The 13,007-nt window shown below is 45.4% G+C and overlaps 1 protein-coding gene across 1 annotated transcript; it reads right to left on the reverse strand.

Moving 5' to 3' along the window:
* Positions 1-254: 254 nt before the first annotated feature.
* CXCL12 (chemokine (C-X-C motif) ligand 12) lies at positions 255-12,940 on the reverse strand (the record flags this gene model as incomplete). Its single annotated transcript, XM_008949236.1, has 5 exons — positions 255-286; positions 2,053-2,150; positions 5,849-5,935; positions 8,898-9,053; positions 12,516-12,940. Coding segments are annotated over 5 exons (798 nt in total), but the record flags the coding sequence as incomplete, so codon positions are not given.
* Positions 12,941-13,007: the final 67 nt, after the last annotated feature.

Raw genomic sequence — 13,007 nt, forward strand, 5'->3', positions numbered from 1 at the left:
CTATATAAAAATAGCACTGTGAAAGCAAGCCAATTTGTGCAAAAAAGAAAAAAAAAAAACAAAACAAAACCACCAAAAAAGCCCAGACAAACCAAACCCACACCAAAATTGCAAACAAACAACAACAAAAAAAAAAGCCTTTGGAAATGAAAGAAGCGTTGCTTTTGTGCTGCATGATAACAGTGAAATGTATTCATTCCCTAATACTGGTTATCTGCTCTCTGGGTCCTACAGTAAGAAATCCTGTAGACGGCTTACAATGCTTGCCTCTTACATCTTGAACCTCCTGTTGATGAAGAACAGAGTGAAACACTATTAAGGTTTATTTCAGTTGCAAAAGCTTTGATATCAGGCCTAGTCAAACAGAAAATCTGCATCTGGACTAACCCAAAGGCATTTCTTTTGCATCCCCCTCCAACCACTATTTGCCAAACATTGTGGGGGAAGTTCTCCACAAGGACCTGCTGGGACCCAGCAGGGCAAACCCAGCAATGGGAGTTATTTTGAGCAGGTTGTGCTCATCACAGTTAGTAAGGTGTTCAGAGCTAACACAGGAGGAAGGCTGGCTAGGTAGGTTATTCTGGACTTGAAAGCCAGAGCAGAGGATTATTCGTGGGCAAAGAATCTTGGGAAAATAAAAACCAGCAGGGAAAGGAGGGATTAATCATTTGTGAGCAGCCCCAGTAATGGAGCAAGTGGCACTGGGACTGCCTCCTCTCCCTGCCCCTGCTGGAGATCATGGACTGCAGCTCTGCAGTGTTCCAGGTCTCTGCAATGCTGGAGGAACACAGAGAACAGCCCGTGCTCTGCTCTTGCTGGTGTTTGGCTCCCAGCATGGGGTGGCTGGGGAGTAGAGCCCCCAGGTATGCTGCCCAGCTGTCCCCTTGGCATCGCTGCTGGGAGCAGCTGGGTAGCACATCGTGGTAGCCAGCTGCCCGGGGAAGGTGTGGTGAAGGTGTGGTGACAAGGAGGGCAAGTGGCTCCGTGCTGCACAGCGGAGGGGTGAGGCGCTGAGTGCAGGGGCAGGGAGCTCAGGGCAGGAGGCAGACAAATCGAGTCTCCCATGCTCCCTGTGAGCATGGTACCCAGGGGTCGTGGTGGATTAAGCATCACAGCAAAGTGTAAGTGTACTGTGTGAAGGGTTCACTCAGAACAAGGACAGTCTGTGCTAGTGGCCTCCAGGTTTTGTCTGAAGTGACGCCTACTCCTGCTCCAGGCTGATCAGCCTTTTGCAGTCTAGAGGAGGTCACTAAGGCTGAGTTACAAGTGTCAGAGGGTAAACAACAGGTATTCAGAAACCCTGATGTTCCAGCATGTCTTGTCTAGCCTACAGGATCAGAACAAACATCCCTTTCAATCTGTGCTGGACAATTAAGACTGTGTGAACACAGTCAGAGACAGTTGTGGCTTCTCTCAGTGAAGATGGCCTCAGAAAAGTCTTCCAGGCATAAAGATGACTGAGCTATGAAGAAAATTTTCCTCTTTGAAGATACTTTTTTTCAATATCCCACACCAGTAACCCTACTTGTTTTGGTGCAGAAAGGCAGGACACACCACCCTGGTGGGAAAAAAGCAGCTGGGGCATCCAGAGTATTGGCCTATGTAACACCATTCTCTGGAGCTTGCCTGGCACCAATGCACCAATCATGTCACCACCCAATGCTGCATTTGTCATTGAAAAACACCAGTGACAAATCCACAGCTGCTATTTATAGCTTAACTGTCAGTTTGGAATTGGAGAATATGGTCAGCTAAAAGTAATAGGGCTTCCAAAACTTTACCCTGTTTTTGACTTTGGTTCTCTTTCAGCGTTATTTTTCCATCTCTGTTGTGGCTGAACTTTCCCCCTGTTTTAAAAGTTTTATCTATATGATATTCCTTTGCAGGGAAGATACAGAAGTCATCCTCAACAAATATGTGGAAAAATGGAAGTCTGATGTATATGTCTAATGGAAAGGCTAATGTATTTGCTCAAGGTTACATAGGGATGGTCAGTGGAAGAGCAGGGACTTGAACCTGAGGTATCCCAGCTCACAGACTAATGCCTCCTACCATTCTTTCTCCCTGGAGACTTTAGTGGTGTTGCACGGGAAGGGCAGAGTGGGCCCCGTTTCTTCTGTTGCTTTTTTTTATGAGTGCGATGACGTGGTCTAAATTAAAAGAAAAATACAAAAAGACTGCCATAAACAATCCATATACAAAGGCCTTATTCACATTTAGCCTACGGTCCCTTTACATCCTGCTGGCAGGATGATGGCAAATGGTGATAACATCCCCTTTCACATACCTCCTGCCCCAGCGGAATGCTAGGCAAAGGAAAGTGCCCTGGTGACAGGACATTTGCAAATTCTGAGGCCAGATCAACTCTTTCCTCCAAAACACTGCGGCCTCCCAAAATGCCTGCGAGAACTTGTCAGTCAAGAGCCTCACCGCCCCCACAGTGCCCCCTGAGGTAACAGAGGGGGACTAGATTTCTGGCTTCCCACCCACCATTCCCACTGACATCAACAAGAATCAGTGGCTAATCTATGGGATTTGTGGACATTTGGTGCCTTAAAACAAAGCTGTGAAGAAAGTCACCTACACTGTCCCACTACCACACGGGGCATTTACCCAACACATACTTGGTGGACTACCAGGAGCTGATTGCTTTAGCATCTTGTACTTCAGCCCTTTTTGACAAATGAGGTCAGAAATTAGGAAAAGCTGCCACACCAAGGTTTACAAACACTATGTAGGAAGGCAGCAGCAGGGCTTGGCTCCCATCACAGCCAGCCCCTAGAAGTTGGGAGTTTCCATTCACCTAGAGGGCTCATGGGAAAGCTTTTTACCTATTGACTTCGTTATCTTCTCCAGATCTATCAGCTCTCTTGTCTGTGCCAGCAGTAGACACTGAGCTTAATGGACTCCAGCAACTTGGACCGAGGTGGGACTATATTAATGTGACAGCAGACAAGCTGGTCTCGGTTTATTTTGGGCTCTGTTAAGTCTGCAAGGGCCTGATTTTGCATATCCTTGTATGAAGGGAGAAGGGAAAGGCAGTCAATGTACTGTAAAGGATGACTGGGATTGCCTGGAAGTGATAAAGGATTTGTTAGCTTTTTCAAAAAAGACTGATTTGCCCCTTGACTATAAAATGGATGAATGTTGAATGATGTTGGCCACAGCAGCTGCAGAATGATTTTTAAAGCCAGTTAAGGAATTTGTATTCCTGACAGCCTGAATATATTATACTGATGTCTCATAAGTGTTTTATTACGTGGAGATGTGATGATTATAAAGCAATAATAAAGGCTAAGCAGAATTAGTGAGTAAAATAATTCCCTTTTAAAAACCTGGTTTTAAAATTCTGGTTCCACTATTAACTGTATTGGACTACAATACTCTGTGAACTTTTGCTTGCCCTTAGCTGCAGATTATAACAGAAGATAGTCTCATATGGAAGCACTGGTATAGATTAAGATGTCTTGACAGTTTGGATTTTACTTAAGCAATTACAAGAGCCCTTTCTACAAAACTTATTGATTTTATTCCAGAAAAATAAATTCCCATGTACAATTGGGTTTTCATAACATGAAACAATTAGCCATTTTATTGCTAGTGCATATAGGGTAATGTCACATTTCATACAATTTCAGTACAAGTGAAAAAATATAATATATGGCTGATTGAAATTGATAGCTACATTAACATTTATAGATCTATATAGATTTATTTTACAAGCTGTTAGTAGTTTAGAGGGATATCGGTGTTTTAAACTACCAACATTCATATGGCTCCAATTCAAATATATGAATTGTTTGATGCGCTATAAATATATTTCAAAGTACATTTCATTGAAGAAGTCAAAGCTGTGCACTAAAATATATCAAAAACATGCTTTGTGAAAATGCTACAGACAGACCCCTGACTGTCTATGGAGCATGAAAATGTCACTGATGCTAGCATTAGTAATTGGAAAATGAAAACAATGCCATGATTACAGGATCAGGTGATGGAGCTACATGCTTTCTGTCATCTTATTTCATAGAGGTGGGACCACATTATTTCTGCTACTCAATGTAATCCAGGATGAAATCCACCAAATCAGCAGAATTGCTGCTGAATTAGCATAAGGTAAGCAATCCCCAGAATCTGGCTGGAGGTTAGGCAGGGGCTCACTGGTTTCAGTAGAGCTGGCTCCAGATCTTCACTACTGGAAGTGAGGGCAGAATGTGTTCCAGCTGAGTTGTTCCCCTAGGTCAGGCAGGCAGGATCTGAGCACATAATCACATTTGCCCAACGCTACAAATTTCTTAAGTGCCTCCTAAATTCCAGATCTTATGAACAGCACCAAGGGCTTTACTGGGGATGACAGAAAACAGAAACATAGGCAGGAGCATGAGGACTTTCCCAAACTGGAAAACAAAGTAGCTCGAGCCCCTTGGGTAGTCAGTATGTGCCATATTCTTTCTGCTCTTAGGTTCAGTTGTGCCTAAATCTAGAGCCATCCTGGTAGCATTAACCTGGGTTACCTCTGCAGAGACTTTTCCCAAAGGGCAAGAGGCCTGAGTGCTGGCAGCAGAGAAGGCACTGAGCATTGGATGAGATGGGAAGAGCTGTCAGGGGTGGAACCACAGTCAGTTTGCTAGCTGGCTTCCTTCCTCCTCCTTACTCTTGGCCCCAGTGTGATCCCAAAAGGGCCACATGGAGGAATTTCTCTACTTCTGGTCGTAATTTTCCCCTTGCTTATTGTAAAAACACAAAGGATGGATGACTTTTTTTTTTTTTTCCTTAACTCTACCCTTTGTTTGGCAGATGCATTTTCAAAGAAAAGAGTGGAGAGCATTCATCTACCTGTACTGCCTCACATCTGCCCTGGGGCCATTCACTTCCCCACATTTCTCCAAGAATGCCTTGCTTTTGCAAATGACTGGATTCCAGCCCTGCCTTTACCCTGAAGATGCAGGAGGGGCAAGGTTCAGCATGGTTACAGTTACAGCGCAGTTACTGAGGGGTGGGAATGTGGGATGTGGGAGGGATTCTGAGTGCACAGGTAGACTTGCAGACCAAAATGTCACTGCTGGATTAACCGCAAGGCTGCGGGCAAGCAAGAAAATGCTTTGTACCATCACTTGTCTCATCTTCCATCCCAGGAAGGCTGGAGCCCTCCTTTGCAACTCAGCACAGAAATGTTACCTGTGCTGCTTGTGCTCACTGCAAAACTGAACTGAGATAGCCTGGGCCCACCACAAAGGAAAAGTGGAAAAGTGAAAGTGGATCACCCACTTTCAAGGGGAATAAAAGTAGATTTTAAAAGTCTGAATTTGCCCAAGTATGGCTGATTTTCCCCCGGCGTTGTGAGAGAGCCTTATTCATGGCCATGCCTCTCGCCTTGGCCGATTTTAATAGCACTCCACACTGGCCAGCAGAGGAACAATTTAGCTCCCTAGGCATCAGCTGCCTGTGCAAACAGACCCCCAGTGTAATAACATGGAGAAGGGGCTCCAAATAAACTGGAACAATATAGATTCTGAAGTAATTGTAGTTTGGCTTGGGGAAGTGGGGGCATAAAGGAAGCATTTTCCTTGGGAGAGTGGCTTTTTTTAAAAAGAGGATGAGTTTGGTACCCTGGAACAGATAGATTAGGACAGATTTTGCCTCAAACCCTGGCAAAACTCTTAGTTTAACATTTAGGACATACTAGAAGCTGTTGTTTTAATACAGACTGGGTCAACTCCAAACCCATCTTCAAAACAGTATCTAATTCCATGAGTACTTTGTCCACATGGTAAAAGCCAGCCCTTAATGTTCTACCCTTTAATAACTCAGGATGTTAGCTGTATAGTCCATTTGTCTCTTGCCTTACTTGTTTAAAGCTTTCTCCAGATATTCCTGGATCCACTTTAACTTGGGATCAATGCACACTTGCTTGCTGTTGCTCTTGAGCCTTGCACTGCCAAAGGAGAAAAATCAGAGTGAGTCTAGTGTGCAATGCTCCTTAGCCCACACCCACCACCCACTTCAGGTGCCTTATTTTTCTTGGGTGTTGGCTGCTCTCAGTTAACCCATGAAGGGGATGGGTTATCCCTGGCAACCTTGAGGCATCTATTATAAACATCCCTGGTACCATCTGTCTCCTTTGATGTTGATTTGTGTAGTCCATGCCATGATACATATGGGGGTGGGACAGATGCAGAACTTGAATCTAAGTTTTTCAATTCATACCTGGGCTGTTAGGAGTTCAGTGCCAACAACAGCTACATTTCATTTGAAAATACCAACATCATCATAGGTCATTTTTGAAAGGAACTGTCTAAGAACAGTTTTCAGATTCAACTCAAAATTGAAGTTTCAGGTTTTGAGAACAGACACCAAGAGATACCTCTTAGATATTCTGAAAGGGTCTGGGCACTCGTTAGCTTTTGTTTTATACAAGACCGAACTAACAGACTGCAGGCAGAAAGACAACTGAGACAACTCCATAGTGCCAGTGGCAAATTTTCCCTCTTGTATTCATTCAGAACTGGAAACAAAAGCAGAAATCTCCAGAGGGATTTCTCCTGGATGTCCAAGCTGTACTTTCCACATCAGACTGTTTAGCTAATCTGAATTCCCTGTGAGCTGGGCATTTGGGTTATCTGCATCTTTCATACAGAAGCAGTACAAATATCTTTTCAACTGCATCAGCAGGTCTCACCCTCCAGGGATCTCAGGGCTTCTTGAGAGTGCTGTGATCTCCCATGTTCCCTGAAGGACCCAGCCTATGGCCCAGCTGCTCAGAAATTTCCCCTTAGTTTGCCTGACATGCAAAAGTGCCAAGAAGAGCAATTTCATGGAAATGCCCATAGGAATAAGCTCAGTACTTGTTTAAGCATTTTGCTGGATGGAAGCCAAAATGTTCCCCACTTTATAAAATGAAATATGCAGAACATAAAACTATGCTGTAAGAAGTAACTGGTCAGAAAGACCCCCTGGTCTGAAGTTATGCAACGACACAGTTGTAACACACACATTGAAGGCCCAGTCTTGCTAGCCCTGCACCAATAAAGAGGTGAATGGCCCTAATTCATATTTTCCTTACAGCAGTGCCAAGCTGGAGTATTTCCAGTGAAGTGATACCAACAGAGAGTAAGAATGAATTTGCTGATGTTAGCAATGCCTGGGGATCCTTGAGCTGGCCTTGCAGGGTACAGAACCAAAAGCACACATAACCAGACTCCAGCCATGTGCAATACAATTCTTCTCACCTAATAATAAGACATCCATTTTCCTAGACTTCTATTTCTTGTTTTTCTTTGTTATTTCCTGCTCCTTGTACAGTCATGGCAGAGACCTAGGCAATGGAGTGTTAATCTAAACTGGTTTAGGTGTCTGCTTTAGGATGCAATAAATTGCATCCTAAAAATGCCTATTTCCCTGTACTGAAAAGCAGGGAATTTAAGGTGCACTTTATAGAAGTGGACATTGACAGAGGAGATTTTTGGATTTGGACAGATGATTTCCAACAGAACCAAAGACAAAAGCCTGTTCTTAGGCTTGTGGTTCTGCATTTCATGCTCTTACCTATCTCTAATGACTATGTTCCCATGTCAATTAAGAGATAACTGTATACTCTATCCTGCCTTAAATGCCTGACGTTTTCTTGAAACTACTCCAGAAAATTCCAAATCCTCTACAAAGCCTTAGCACTGGGACCCTTATGACACCCACTGACATTCCCAGAGCACAAATACATACACTATTGCATTTTGGATGCTTGCCTCCAGAATTGTTTATAGGTAGAGAGCAGAGTTAGTCACAGCTGGTTTTGCCATTTCTGTAAAAGGATATTATTTCTCAGCTGAGGCTTACATTTTTATCACTGTCCTCCATGAAATTCTAAAGCAGAAGCACACACGAGAAAATGTGTATTATCTACCCGACTTGGAAACCCTTCAGTGTGTCTGCACATTCCTGAGAAATCTCATGAAACCACAACAGTTTGCTGAGTGCAGAGGTGTTTTGAATGACAAAGAATGGCTTTCCACAGCATTTGAGTTGCAACTGCAAGAGCTCCATAACACAGAACTAGTGATAGGAGCACAGAAACCAAATCTAGTCACTGAGATCCTCCTATAGAGGTCTACAGAAGCTGGTAGAGGTAAGAATCCCTTGCAATGAGAAGATGAACACTATTTTTTTTTATTTCTGAAGATTTTCAGTTTTGGGAGAGGAGGAAAGGGGTCACCCATGAAAAGATAAACCCAAAAGACCTTCCTAAAGACACACAAACAAAAATCTACAATCCTATAATTCCTGAAAATCAGGGTTTTTTTTCAGTGAAAAAAAAAATAATAAAATTTAAAAAGAATGTTATTTTCCATGGGGAACCCATCCTCTCTGTCCTGCTGTGATGTGCAATTTACCAGGGTCAGTCACTGCCTGGTGAGTGTGTCCCTTGATAGACCAGCACATGCTTAGGGTCTGTTCCCCCTATGGAGGCTGCAGGAAGTCCAGGAATTCCTAATTCCTTTTGCTTGTTTAGTTCCTCTCTATGGAGAAGTGGAGCATTAGAAGACTCAGACCACTGTAAAGTCTTTTCCCTAAGGTGTGAAGCTTCACATCCAAGGCAACGAACAGCCTGCCTGACATTACTGCTCACATACCCACAGGGGGGAACAGGACATGGGATCACATAGTCACAGCGAGATCACAGATGTAGAACAGAACTGGGAAACAGCTAGCTGGGCTCCTTTTCACAGGGTAAGGCAGGGTCCAGCTATATCTGACACGTGGGGTGAAGAGCTGAATTAGAAATCATGACATGAGACAGACTGAACTCCAGCCACCAAAGCAGGAACCAACCCTGTGGGTCTTCTTTTTGACCCTTGAGATTTGCACCCAAATCTCAAAGCTGGAAAGAATAAGAGACTTACACAATCTGAAGTGAGCAGTTGGGTGTGGAGAGGATTTTGAGGTGCTTAATGTTGGCTCTTGCCACGTTGCTCTCGTAGAATCGACAGGGGCATCGGTAAGTCAGGCTGACCGGTTTCTCTGCGAGACAAAGGGAGAAAAAGGACACGTCACTCCCTCTTGCTCCAGGTCAGCAGCGCGGATACACAGACCAGGGCTGACAGAAACGCTCCCTAAACATGCAGGTGAAAAAAAAAAGGAATAGAAAAGTTGTAGCCTTGGGAGAGCATTTGCCCACAGCTCACAGTACAATCCTTTTAGCCCGGTACCCAGCCTTTCAATAACGGTGCGTGGGATTTTGGAAGACAAAAGAAGAAGGAGAGAAAATGGAGATAAGTAAAGAAGAGATTAGAATAAAGAGCCGCTCCATTGTGCAGGGATGCTCCTGGTAATTAGACAAGATAAAGGCCAAAAGAGGGGGCACTTGTCCTCGGTGTTGTTCTTGTCAAATGATTTTGACCCGAGGCCAAATTAGAAGGTAGCCAGAAGAAAGCAACGAATTCCAAAGAGTTCAGATCAAAACAGCTCGGCTCAGGTGCAAGCTTTTCACGGGGGACTTACTGGCTACTCAAAAGCCTTGAGTCTTTCAGGCTTTCCCAGGGCCCAGCAGCTGACCTTTTCCCACTACAGCCTTTACTCCCAGCCGAGATATTCGCACAAGGAGGTGCGATCTCAGAGATCACAGTAGCTTCGCAGGAGACATTTGGAGTCTTTTTGAACTCCCAACCTGTGGCAAAGTAACGGCAACCAAGGAGACAGTGATGAGGCAGTCTGCTCTCCATATACTAATCAGGAACCACCAAACTGGGTGAGAATTTTTTCACTGGCATCACTAGGGATATAATTAAGTTCAGCCCCCAAAGCTAAAACTCAGCTATGTATGTGCATACAGAACTGAGAAAAGCAAGCGGGTGCTTACCACAGCCTCTGATGCAGTCCTGCTTCCTGACCTCTCCATAGGAGAACTTAATTACTGGCAACCAAGTGCATATAAATAGGGTGCTCAGTCTGTGTATAAGCTTCAAAGCTCCATGCACACTAAAATACAAACACAGAAGCTTTGCCTGGAAGTCTAGAAGGAGCTGCCGAAGGTTTCAAACAATCTCCCAGTGGAACAGCTTTCAGCTTCTGGGAGGAATTCATTTCATACACCTAACTCATGAGGTCTGGCTCATGCTGTAGATAGCCAGATCTATATCTGACAGGGCTTCAGATCTCACATGGCAATCTGCTGCCCTGTTTATTTAGCCACACAGGAGCACTAGCAGCATCCAAACCCGATTCCCTTAAAGGCAGATGGGGAGCTAAAGAGCAGGGAAAGGCTCTGAATCCCTAAACTGCTGTCTAGGAAGTTTCCTTTCTAGGAAAGAGACAGCTTTTCAAAGTGCAGCTGATCTGCATATATTGCACCTTTACCAATGCCTGTCTCTAGCACATATAACCACAGAAATTTCAGCGTGAAATTACCTTGTCCTGGGGAGGGAAACCCATTTTTTTTCCAAGTGCCTCTACCAAGAGATGAGGCAGGATCAAATCCCACATACAGAGGGGCGAACAGAAAGGAATTCTTCAGTGGGAGCAGAGTTCCTCCAGATTCACATCAGTATCTGGACTACAAGTTAACAACATTGGAAGTTTTTCTGCCAGTTTTATGGCAGCCCAAACAGTGACATTGTCTATGAGTCAATAAATGGGAGGAGAAGCTCCCGTCTTCAGGGAGAGAAGGGAGGAGGGCTGCAGGGTGAGCCTCAGGAACATGTACTAGTGCTAATGTGGAAGGGAGGGAGAAAGGTGCTAGTATTTCTCACTGCAAATCTGTGCCTGACAGCTACACATCAGTGAGTCTGTGTTGGAAAGAGGGGCTGAAATTGAATGTAGTCATACAAAAATGCTCAGCACAGCTGCAGTGGAAGTGTCTCTGCAAGCGTGTACCAATCAAGTTTAAGCCAGTTTTACCCTAAACAACACACAAGAGATGAACTGTCCAGATCTATGATCTGAGAATGCAGTTGTGTCCTCTATGACAGTGGGAGAGGGGAAACTATTTTCCTGTCCAAGAAAGGGCATTCACCACAACAAGGAAGAGGGAAAGCCCCAGGATTCACTGTTCTTCCACCACCTCATTGCAAGGTGGAATGACAACTGCCGTCCCAGCACAAGAATCCCTTTGGCATTTCTGTGCCCCTTGACTGGTGATCAGCAACAGGCACTGAACACCACGGAGCGGCAGCACAGACACCGACCGGGTCAGCTCTCAGCATCACTAACAGGGAGCCAACCTCTCCTGCCACTGCCCCTCCAGCACTCTGGCTCTGAGAGCCTGGCTCTGGCTCACTCTGCTCTCAGCAAGGCTGAAAAACACGGAAAAGTAGCACTTGTGGCATTTCCCAACACACGAACCCCTATCATCCCAAAGCAGGAGGGGCAAGGGTCCAGAATTGGGGCAGGGGACATTTCTGGTCTTACTCCACATACCCATCACACTGGCAAACCTCTTCCTTGTCTCATTTCAAAACTTGAAGCAAATTGTTCCATGCACAGTAGAGCTTATTATGGCAATTGTTCTACAGCTTTTTGCTGCAGGAGTTAATGCTCTGTGGGTTCTCTGATGTCTAATAAACACTGAAAACAAGCTCTACACATTCTCTCTGTAGGAGAGATTAGTACAGTCTAATAGCACTGTCACATGAAAACACCAGTTTTCATGAAACTGATGGCACATAAAGCTTTTGAGACCTTTATCTGTATTGTCAAAAATTACAGAGCAAGATTCTACTCAGACATCTCAAAGTCGTTCTTTCAGGTCTATTTCCTTAGATAAAAAGAGAACATCTCCTTTGGTCTTGACTAGAAGGGTTCAAAGGGTTCCTGGGTTTGGGTTTTTTAAAATGATAAATAGTTCGAGTGTTTTCTAACTCAAAGCTGAGTTTACTGGCTTTGAATATTCACTTTCACTGGCAAATTCTGTCTAGAGACAAAGTGCTCACAAAAATCTCCTACAAAGTGGCCACTTATCAGCATTGGACAGTACCTGTTTCTCCCCACAGAGCTCTGCCTTGCCTCGCCCCCACAGGAACTGGACAGTAAGGGCACAAGTGAGTACCAGTTCTGCTGCAAAGTTACCATCAGTAACTTGCTGTGTGGGCTGGGAAGCTCCGAGCACTTGACTGGAAAGGGAAGCTATATCCAGGCACACAGGCTGGGCATGAACAGCCAAAACATTTGATGGAAGTGTCACTTTACTCCTGCTCATCCAAGGGTGCATATCAGGAGGCGGCTGGGAGATTTTTAAGACCAGAACAGCTCCAGTTCCCTAGAAATCGGTGCTGTGATAGGCAGATACAACTTTACCAGGATGGTTAGGAAGAATTCAGAGCTCAGCTGTCCACCAGGACATGGTAGCTCTGCAAGCCCTCATCTGGATCAGGCCTGAGACTGCTCCATGACAGGTAAACAAGTAGGACAAAAAAAGCCTCACTCTCGTCACTCTAAGCCGATGTGATGTCTCTCCTTACATTACTTTCTCTCCAGCCCTTGAAAGCCGTTTCCTTACTCAGGTAGCCAGGTCCTGACACACTTACCCTGTCATAAGGACACCCGCTGCCGTTAGGTCCCAGCTAAGGAGTGCTACCGCGCAGGGTGCAGCAGACCGAGGTGCAGCCAGACCCGCGCTAAGCTCTGCCACAGGGGAGGCAAGGAGACGGAGAACCCCTGAGCTGCTGGCGGCGGCGGGAGGCGAGGAACCGGGGCTGGCTTTGCTGCATTCGGCCCCCCGGGTCTGCCCTCGGTGCCTGAGCGCTCGCTCCCCAGCCCGCAGCCCACCTGGCCGGGTCTGCCCCTTGAGGTTTCTCCGGGCAGCGCTTGCTCCGTGGTGGCTTCTTGTGCGCTCCACCGGGACGGGGCTGCTGCTGGGACAGCGCCGAGGAAAGGCATCGGCAGAATTATCGGGAATAATTAACTCTCTCAGGCTAAACAAAGAGGACACCGGCGGGCATTCGCTGCTGCCCTGGGAGGGGAACACCCAAGTTTCGGTCTCCAGAATGGGAGAGCAGGACGGGAGCAGCGGGTTGAAA

Source organism: Merops nubicus, unplaced genomic scaffold (genome assembly GCF_000691845.1).
Source record: "Merops nubicus isolate BGI_N331 unplaced genomic scaffold, ASM69184v1 scaffold34571, whole genome shotgun sequence".
NCBI lineage: Eukaryota > Metazoa > Chordata > Aves > Coraciiformes > Meropidae > Merops > Merops nubicus.